At 38.8% G+C, this 10,916-nt stretch overlaps 1 protein-coding gene across 2 annotated transcripts in view; it reads right to left on the bottom strand.

Moving 5' to 3' along the window:
- Positions 1–682: 682 nt before the first annotated feature.
- pde2a (phosphodiesterase 2A) overlaps positions 683–10,916 on the bottom strand; it is a 174,860-nt gene continuing 164,626 nt past the window's right edge. For both annotated transcript variants that reach the window (XM_085379464.1, XM_085379465.1), the window contains exons 24-31: positions 10,744–10,831; positions 8,734–8,781; positions 8,348–8,422; positions 8,115–8,214; positions 7,116–7,228; positions 6,218–6,256; positions 5,994–6,100; positions 683–4,116 (exon numbers count right to left, since the gene is read on the bottom strand). In XM_085379464.1, the coding sequence (XP_085235590.1) occupies positions 3,882–4,116; positions 5,994–6,100; positions 6,218–6,256; positions 7,116–7,228; positions 8,115–8,214; positions 8,348–8,422; positions 8,734–8,781; positions 10,744–10,831 (805 nt within the window). In that variant the 3' untranslated portion in view covers positions 683–3,881. The remainder of the gene's footprint in view (positions 4,117–5,993; positions 6,101–6,217; positions 6,257–7,115; positions 7,229–8,114; positions 8,215–8,347; positions 8,423–8,733; positions 8,782–10,743; positions 10,832–10,916) is intronic.

Raw genomic sequence — 10,916 nt, 5'->3', positions numbered from 1 at the left:
TGTCTCGCTTGAAGAGTTGTCATATATACAGCCAGACGTTTGCCAGAAAGTTGTTGATGGCTACCAAAAGTGTCAAGTTGAGGCGCAACTTGCAAAAGAACATTAAACCAAATATTAGTGGGGTACATGTATATGTTTGAGCCTGTATATATACTTTTGAGAAAATTCAAAGTCAATTCAAACTTCAACACCAAATTTTTCATTTTCTTTTTAAAGTTATTAAAGATATTTGTTGTACAGTCATTCAACAGTTAAGAGAAATCATAAAAAGACCCAGATTTACCATGACATTTTTGCCTGTGATGAGTCTATGAAAGCTTCTGACCACAACTCTATACAGGAATAGCTTCAACTAGGGGCTGATAACATATAATTTAAATGTAATTTCCCATTATAAAAGTATAGCTGTATGAACAAGCTATATAATTTCTATTTAAACTAATGTAAAAACAGGAGAAATGCTAACTACTTTAGGGGTAGATTTTTATCCTAGGAACCCCTCTGAAATATGTTAGCCTAGCCATGCTTAACCATGAGTCCATGTGGCACAGGTCAACAGGAACAGCAAAGATGCCTCTGTGATGACTAAATCAGTGTTGCCAGATACAAATACACAGTTCCAGACAACATAATACACGTGTGGTGTGCACACACATTTAGAAAGGACAACCGAGAAGCCTTTCACCAGATTTATTTCAAGAAAAAAAAAGATTTAAAATGTTGCACATTTGCCTACTTCTGAAAATTGTCCTTGTTCAACACGAAGAACAAGATCACCAGCACTCAGAACTCAATGAAACAAATAATTAACAGATGAATATCCTGGATTTATTGACCAGTATAAGCATCATTTATACATTTCAGATTTGCCTGGGTTATATATTATATGTATATCCCAAACAAACATATAATTTTCTTTCATCCCCTCTGTTAAAGTCTGAGCTTAGGGTTGTTCAAAAATGGCTTAGCAAAAAAAGAAAAAAGAAAAAAGAAAGAAAAGGAGAACAGAAGGCAACCACTTTAAACACATTACAGAATTGGAAAAAAAAAAGTCCCATTGTAAATAATGACAGACGATCAAGAAACGTTTTCTTTTGAAACGCTTGATATTTACAGCAATTATATTTTTTGCCACTTTTAACAATTATGTCACAGGTGATTGTTACGATGACGTTACGTCACAGGTTCGAGTCCCGCTGCTCTGTGATGATGGGAAATCGATTGTGTTCACAATTCATTGACAAGCTGTCATGACGTAGCGGGAAAAGTCAAATATGAACACAGCCCTCGTCGACACTCCAACATTAGAGAACAAAAATATTTTAAGTTCTGTCTGGTTTTTTTTTCTTTTTTCTTGTGGTGTTTTTAATGTTTTCTTTTTCTTTTTCACTTTGCAGCTTGCCAAGAAAGTAGAAAATGTTTGCTTGGCACATTTAGCCCTGACTCTCTAAAACAAACAAACAAAAAGGACAGATACACAATCGTGATAGAAAACTGAAGCATTTTAGGATTAAAATTGTCACACTCCATTGATTTGTGTTTCTTTTCTAAATGGAAACATCATGATCTAACACTTAAAAGGCTTTGGCAACTCAGACCTAAAGCAATAATTTAACAAGAGGCATAGGTATTTACATAGGAATCTATGCAGTGTCACAGAGGCAGACAATTTATATTGCACATGGAAAAAAAAGACAAGTACATGTGAAACGTTGGTTTTGAAATAACTGAAAAATAAAACAAAAAAATGAGAAAAAGAGTTCAAGAAAGAGAGAGTGGCTCTTATACAGACACGTCTGTACGCCCTTTAGAAGCTTTGCAGCAAAACCATCTCGTCCACAGCAGATCAAGCACTTCCATCGAGCTAGCGCTGATGCATATCCCAATCTTGGTTTCACACATACATCACACCACTTTTAGAGGCGATTAACCTTCCTCACTAATAGCTCCTCACTAATTGTCTTCAAAAGGATCCCATGAGGGTTCATAAGGTACTTTTCAAAGAGAAATCCTACATTTGTAACCTGCGATTTGAAAAAAACTGAAAAGAAGCTTTCATCTTCTTCCATTAACATTATCGGGGCAGCATAAAAGGAAAGGGGGGAGAAGAAGGAAGAAATTCTGGTAGATCACTCGAGGTTTGTGTCAGCCTCGTTTCTGTGAACACCGCCTCTGTGGAGCTACACCGAATATTTCTCTCTTGCTCTTAACTACCCCTCTCTCACCCACGTAGACGCTCGTGCCCATCCACACATTCACTCATCCCCCGCCCCCTCCCCGTGCAGCCCACGTGCAATGGTGTCCACTTTCCCTTTGTAACTATTCAGCGGTTTTCCTCACATTGCTCTGCAGCATTTCCTACTTTAAGCATCGTAAGGTAAAACTGAGCAATAGCGTACTGTAACATAAAAATCCAGTCAGGTTTTCTATGAGGCACAAGCTGAGAACATAATTTCTGATGCTTCCTTTGGAGTGCAGCGATAGTGAACCGCTGGATGGTTCCAAGAAAGAGTAATTTTGTGATGGCTACATCTCTAGTTTCTTTAAAAAAGAAAAAAAAACCCCAATCTGGATGCACTGAGAACTGAACAAAACGCTTTTATGTCTGACTGGGACACCCGAGGGTGGCTGTGCAGATAAAATAGAAAGAAGTGAAATGACGATTGTGACATCTGAGGTTCTTCACACGGGTATTTCACAGATATACATCTTCTCAGCAGATCATTCAGTCAAACACGTCGATACTCACGCTATCTCTATAACAAATATACAACATACATACTAAACAGACTCTTTATTTCAATTTTTATATATTAAAAGCTCTAAGAAAGGCAGCAAAGATGCGCAATAAGGCAGATCCATATGACACACTCGATGACACACTCTACTCTGGCACATTTGCACTTACAGATGAGATGGATCTTTTAAAGGGATTTGGTTACTCTTTACCTAAAGTGGGTTCATGAGGACGTTAGTCAAGAACAGAAAAAAATGACCTAAATGAAGAGGAAATGTGACAGATGGAGGATGGTGAGAAGAATAAAATGGGAGTCTTTTGGGTTAAGTGTTTAATGAAGAAGGGTCAGGGATCAGTGACTCTGTCATTAATAAGTGATTGTCAAATTGTCCCCTAAACACCTAAAAAAAGCAAGAAGTGAATCACTAAAAAGAAACAAAAACTCCCCGTGCATCTTGATGGTCATGAATTTATTATTACACATATCCTGAAAAGCTGTAACTAAAATGTGTTGAGACGGAGTGGAGATGGAAATGGAAATGGAGTGCATTCATTTCTTAGTTAATGGAAAAAAAATAAACACTGACCCAGATAAAAGGAATAAAACATGAGGTGTCCATACAGCATGCATTCATAAGCATCAGGTGAGGGCTATGGCAGCTGCTTTAAATCAATATAAGCTTTTATGACACATTTTACAGAAACTATAGCACTTTCATCTCACTGTTACATGTTGAAGTAGTCTCTGCTGTCACAATGAATCTTTTCCGCCCCCCTCGATCTTGAGACAGTATGTGCATGTACATATGTGTGTCAGTGTAGCTGTGTGTTTTTACAATCTTAATCAGGATCAGTACTGTATGAATGAGCTTGTGACTAGTGGTAAAAACCTATTATAGCTGCTGAAATAGACAAAGTCACCACCTTCTGCCATCTTCAGCCGGAGACGTGTGGCTCCAGCACTCGTTTCAGATCGCTCGTCTGATTCAGTTTGAAACTTTTGTCCCGTCCTGTCTGGCCTCCTAAGCATCTAAGTGGTTGACAGCAGAGAGAGACCTGTGACTCTTAGGTCACTAAAAAGGTATCCTCAGCCTCTTACGGGACCACGGAAAACTCGACGAAAACCGTCCGCGGCCTGCTGCCGTCACTGACCCCTCCCTCCTTCTGTGTCGTCGAGGCAGCCGTTGAGGCAGTGGTCGTCACTCCCGAAAGCGCCCTGGGCCTGCAGCAGCTCGTATTCCTGGTCCAGGAAGTCGAGGCTGTTGTTGCTAGGCAACCCACGGATGGTGAACTTATGGGACACTTTGGTCCACTGCTCACGGTTAGCCGCCACCCTCTCGTACAGCTCGGTGGCCCCGGGAAACAGTTCAGACAGCAGCCTGAGAAGACAGGAGGCAGCAGGTGGTGTTAATTTTAGGCCTACACATGATTGCTAATGAAGAGTCCTCAATGTCCCAGTCTGAGAGTTTGTTCAATTAATGCCACTCTAAATGAAATGGATTAATCATTCATATAATTATTGTTTCAATTTTATTTATTTAACGTCATGTAATGATTTGAACTGTGCTATCGGGTATTTAATCATCCAGTAACTGGCATTTTGATTTTTCACAGGTTGCAGTCACAGCACATTATCAGAATAAACTGTATATATAGACAATGTTAGTGGCCAAATTGATGTCAATCACTGGTTTTTGAAGTCCTGTTTTCAAGCTTCCACTTTAAGCATTATGTGTTTGTTTGGTTGCTTTTTCAATAACCAGATGTCAGGTGCCAGGTCTGGGTCTGACTGAGAATCTGAGGATCATGTGTGCTCAAATGGTAGCAACCACAGGTGGTATAAAAGTCGTCACCCTTTGGTTTTTCAGATCCTGTTCTGAAACCTCGAGATGAGCGTTTGCCATCGCCATCTTCATTGATGATGACTTGTGTCATTAGCTAACAAGTGTGTGGTTCATACCACCTCCACTTTGAAACGTAATATGAACAAGATTTACATAACAGACTTCATTTGTTATTCAATGAGAACAAAAACCAGTTACCGAGCCCATAAAATCAGCAGAAAAGTGTTTCAAGAGGTCAAGATAGAAAGCTGATTTCCAACACACTTCTATTAGCACGGAAAGCTTTTTGCAACCAAAACTAAACCCATCTGGTGGCCTTCAGATAAAATGCAGCTTTAACCTCCAAAGACCCGAACTCTTCCACGACATGCATTTTAAATTTGTCTTTGATATTTGGGCATATTGGGACCCGGTGAATGTAAAAACAAAGAATTACCAGATTTTTTTAACCTGATTTTTGTTTCTAAGAAAAATGAGAGCCACATATGAGGATATTTGTTTCAAATTTCGATAGAACAGTAGCAGTATAATGTCCTCATAAGTGGATATCAGGCCCTTGTAGCGCAAAATTGAGTATTTTGGTCTAAATAACCCAAAATGTGATGTCCACATATGTGGACGCCAGGTCCTAGGAGGTTAAGCCACTAGGCACATTCTTCTGACCTAGAAGCTACATCCATGCTTTATTCTATCTGTCTTAGTGACTTTTCAGTCACCAAGTAGTCCTGCTTCATTGTTTATTTCACTCTTATAAAGACCCCGACCGGTCACAAAAGACATGGCTGCCCCTCCCCTGAGCCTGCAGGGGAGTTCTTACTACTCGCTCATGGGGATCATCTGATTGTTGGAGTTTCTATATAAATATACATATATCAACTGAATTGAACTCCTGCGACCATAATTTACAAATAAATATCATGCTGTATTCTACAAAACATGAAATGAAACAGCAGAGTCGCCTCCCCTGCAGGCCATTAGAAGGAATGGCAGGTATGAGGCTGGCTTCACTTTTCAGACGTGTTTCTCTATGATTATCACTTTAAAGGTCTATATATTGCAAATGTGATGCACTTGCTTATTTAAATTTACTGAATTTAATTGACATTAATTTCAAACTGTTAATGTCGACGTAATGAATTTATCTACCTTTATCTGTTCTTGCTCCTTTAAATGAGTTACTTAGATGCTCAAATGTCCACTAGTTAGTTTAAAAAGTTTCAACCACAGTAAAAACAGTGCTGATGAGAGTGAATGCCAAAACAATCAGCAAAAAGACTCCAGAATCAGGGGATAATGTGTACACAATCTACAGTTTTGTTTTAAGCAATGTTTCAAACTAAATCCTTTGTGTGATAAAAGGACCAAAACAGATCCAATAATGAGTCTGTGCTGCTCTCAGGTTTTGTACGCACTTGTAGATCGGCATGGCGATATGCTCCATGAAGCTGATCTGCAGTTCCGGTATGTACGCTTTCTCTCTGTCCATCATCTCACTGGGCCTGTTACCCATGGCTTTTTCCTGCAAACACACGTTAAGCTATGATTAATGACCTCAGTCAGGCGTACAATAACACACTTTCACCACATGTTACTATTTTCACATGTCATTTAGCAGTTAGCGTACACTAAAACATACCAGATCTCCTTGAGAGAAGAACTCTTTATAAATCAGCTCCTGTAGGAACATAGCAGCAGATATTTGAAAGTCTTAACATGTGTCATATTTATAGAGACATCGTTATGTATGAAATTTAGTTTATTTGTCTTTTATGCAAACATTTTATGCTGTTGCCTGCCATAAACTGCAAGTCACTTCTATTAAAGTTCAATATTTGGTGTGATTGGGGTTTTTCACTGATAGAAATGTGTTCTCTTGCTATTGAGATGATAATGTATCAACTGAGCACTGTAAAAGCCAATAAAGTCTTCCACAGAAATGTGCTATTGGTTTTGAAAACAAGGATTTACAGTTTATTTGCTTTAGGTGTTTGGAGATTGAGGGTGGAGGATTTGGGGCAAGGTTTACGGGTTAGGTGGTGGAAAGGGGGCAGGCCAAGATTAAACATAATCCTAAAATGGAGTGCGGTTTCTCAGAATAGAAAATAATGGAATACAGCTCAAAGGTTGTTTCCAGCTGTACAGCTTTGCATCTCATAATCTCCAATGTCCTAGAAATGGGTCAGTTTCACTGTACAAACACTGTTAATTAGAAATCTTTAGTCGTGTTGCTAAAAGATGAAACAGAAACTTCTTTCTCCTGCAAATCAGCAAATGCAGCATGAACCCGATCACACTAAAGCCTTTTCTATTTTCTTCCTACTTAGAATAAACTGCTACAGTGAGCAGTTTACTAGGTCAAAATAATTACAGCTATTACTTCCACTAAGCTTTTGGAATTTGTACTGCAGTAATACTGAAATATTAACAGTCTTAACTGAATTAAACACATTAATACAACATTTTTGCTACAAATGGCAAGTTCTAGTAAGTATGTGGTAATGTTTCACATATACTGGTGCAGAACACAAACTGACAGCAATTTTGCGTGTGGTTTTCCAGCCCTTGGTTTGGTCTGACAGGTCACACGAAGTCATCAACAGGCACAGCAGCAGGGAGTGGTGGGTACGGCTTTTTGGATTGTATCCATCTGAAAAACACACAAAACGCATCGCTCTGCGTTAACAGCATTTCAAGCACTGTTGCTGCCTTTCATCTAAGAGGAAAATCACACAATTCCGAAGCAAAAGTGCTTCAAACTCATTGCATAAAGTTCATTTTAGTCTCCAATATGCATAATGATAGAAGTGACAATAAAAGAAGGTCACAACAGGATGTTAGATAAGCAGACTTTGCGTGTTTGGTAGGCAGAAATGATTTTCCAGTGCCTATTAACACTCTACACATTCATTCAGTATTCTACTCCATGATTGACAAGTCACCTATTCTAGAGTGTGAGAAAGTTGCTAACTCATTTAGTGGTTTTTAATGTCCTTGAATTGCTTTAACGGCTCGAAATTGTTTCCACGGAGGAGACATCCACTCAGGATAACTTATAATTGGTTGCATTCAAGCGTAACAAACCACTGGCCTGGAGGTTACAGCCAATTACATTGCATAAGAGTGTAAGCAACTGTCTTTTCTAAAGGGTAAATAGTCCAATGAAAGTGGAGGATTATTAAGAATGTCAGAGCTGAATGTTGCAAGCGTGAACTCAGATCTCTGCAAAATAAGTCAGTTCATGAAAAAGAAGCAAGTCATAGTGCAGAGGAAAATGGGTTGTCTGTCTGTCTATGAGCGATCTTTCAGCTCAGCAATGGATAATTGTACTGAAACGGTGAATTTCTAATGTTCTATATTGTTTCGTCTCCCTTGTGAAATCAGGCCGCTTTAATCTAAGGAGACGTAAAAAGAAATATTGCTTTGCTTTCAGTGTGAATCGACAATCAGAACTGAGCCTCCTGGAGCTGTTCACGGGTGTGAGTCTAAAGCAACTGCAGAGACGTGGCTGCGCATACTGAACATGTGACATGTACCATCAGACATCTTCTGCAGATCCTTGAAAATGCGAAGGTGGTGAGCAAGGTCCGTGGCCAGAATTATGTCTCTCATTAAATCCAACATGCGCTGGTAGTCCTAGAGACATAAAAAATAATCGTTAGCTTGCAAAGGCGGTGATAGAAGCAAATGAAAATATGAAATCAGCGAGAGATTGAGAAAAAAGAAAGTTGTTGAAATGCACGAATGGAGAGAGGGTTTGATAATTCACCTTCCTGGAGAACTTCTCAAAGATGTTGCAGCCATGAGTGTTCAGAATAGCGATGGCCTGGGCAAAGTGATGTCTCTGGCGTGGCAAATAAAGCATAATGACAAAACGTGTTAGAAAACGGTGACTCTAAAGTGACTAATGCTGCAATGCAAAAGGCAAAAACCAATTTAAATTCCTCACATTGCCTCATCGCTGCTGCAAAAAAATGTCATGATTGATTTTGGCCACTAGATGTCCTAGCAGAACACTACATTAGCAGCTCTCAGATAATGGCATTCATTAAGTATGAAGGAGCAAGCCTATACCAGTAATCGCACAATCTTATCGTCTCTGTCATAGGAAATAAAGATTTACACAGTCAGTGTGAAAACTTTGAGAGACTTTACCTCCATCACAGATCCCTCTGAGCTGTAGAGAGCAGCCAGCACAGATTGCTGGAAACATAACACACACATTTGAAACACAATCCTTTTAGCATGCGCGGCACATTGATTCAAATCAACATCCTCCAATAAAATATAGCAGTGTTTTCTCTTTAACAGGAGATGGCAGCTCTCAATTGAAAAAAAAAAAAAATACATATATATATATATATATATATATATATATATATATACAGAAGCTTATCAATGATGGATTACTTTTGTCTTATAATGTGTGTCTGATTTAGGTTTGTGCCTGATTAGAGTGTAGCAGGGCGACACGCTTCTAATCACCTCGTGATTAGACCCTGATAAAACCGTGCAACCCTCGCTATTACCCGGGATGCTTCATCTCGAGCATTTAAAGTAAAAATTTCAACATTATCATAACTCCCGCTGTTGTTGTCATGTTAAATGAAATGGTTTGTGTGTTTCTTCCTGGCTTTTGTCAGGCGGGGAAAGTGATTCACAAATAACATCCCCCTAACGTTTGCTTTTTAATTTATTCATATGTTTTTTTTCTTTTTTCATTTACAGTAAACAATACATACTAATACAATATTGTTAATGCAGTAACCACTATCATTTACTGCAATATCTTCTCTTCTTCTGTCTCTTATCTCCTCTTATTGTGTTCTTTCTCTCTCAGTCTCATCTGAGTGGTTAGTATCTGGGCAGAGTGGATCTGCAGTCCTCTGGGGATGCTCAGGAGCAGGCGGTTTGGGAAGGCAGGCCAGGTCACCGTTCCTATCCTGTTAAATACACGCTCTGTATTTGAGAGGATAGGAAGCCCAAATAAACAGGCCAAATAATTGGAAAGATACCACTTGTATATACCATAATAATAGATATAAGTTAAAATTACTGAACTCATATATCCAAAAATGAAAAATGCCAAAAAGGCATAAAATTATATTTTTGTGGCACCAAGGTGATTCCTAAAGAGGACACATTGATGCATCTGGCCTTTTGCTCATCCATCTATCCATCTATTTATCTCAATGGATCATCTATCAGTCATGGATTGGTTTTCACAGAGCCCAGACCTCAACATTATTGAAGCAGAGTGGGATCATCTTGACAGAAACATCCAAAGAAGAGCTTTAAAAGTCCTTTAAGAAGCCTGAAGAACTATTCTCGAAGACGACTAAAAGAAATGAAAAGACTAAGATAGTTCATGGTACCACGCTGGTACCTATTTTTTGTTACCTTCCTTGTGGGTTTGTATATATTTAGCTGTCATTTGTATGATTATTTTCCTTGCTCTAATTAGTATTTAGTTTTCTATTTATCAAATAGCTGCTTTAGTTGAATTCACTGTGTTTAAGAGTTCAGAAGCCTCGTCTGTTTGTGGTTTCCTTTTAGGATTTATTCATTTTTATTCACATGTTTTATTCATTATTAAGATGCCAAGTTTTCAGTTGTTATTAGTTTTTATTTTTACCGTTGACATTGCTTTTAGTTCACGTTTCACGTTCACCTTTCTACGTTCCTCCGTCTCGTCCGCCGATCTTCTCTCCGTGTCAGACTCATTCTATTCCATCCATTGTGTTGTGTTGTGTCACACTTCCTGTTTTCTGTGTCTTGTGATGTGTTTACTTCCCCATCTCATTATATTTGTTGGCTTCAGCTGTGTTAGTACCTGCTACCGCTCCTCTCTATATCAGGTGTGTCTCTGCCCCCCTCTGTTAATTGCAGCTGTGTGTACCCCAGTGCTGTACCTCCCTGCTCAGAGCTTCCCTGTATCTCCTAGTGTTTTTGGATTACTTGCTCATTTCCCTGGTTTGTTTACTTATTATTGTGTTTATTTTCCCTATATCAGCTTTTGGACTGAATAGAAGATTAAAAACATAATGCATTTTTTGTCTGCATGCATAAAGCTGCAGTCCTGCTTAGAGCCTTGTTTATTTTTCTATTATTTTGTATCATTCCTACTGCTTTCTAATAAAACAAAAGCAAAGTATGTGCTCTCACCGAGGCCACTTGGAAAGAGTTGTTGGTGCCACGGTGGTCCAGATCATGGCACATACAGGACACAAAGAGCGCTAATATTTCTATATCCCTAGAAGACAGCAGGCATAGAAGAATCATTTTAAATACAAATGATATAAAACATCATTATAAAGTCTTTTGAGACTTGTGTACTC

This window comes from Rhamphochromis longiceps, linkage group LG14, assembly GCF_057381845.1.
Source record: "Rhamphochromis longiceps isolate RC_006_pf linkage group LG14, R_longiceps_female_GT1.1, whole genome shotgun sequence".
Taxonomy (NCBI): Eukaryota; Metazoa; Chordata; class Actinopteri; order Cichliformes; family Cichlidae; genus Rhamphochromis; species Rhamphochromis longiceps.
Note: the sequence above shows the minus strand (reverse complement) of the source record. Positions and strands in the feature narration are given on the sequence as shown.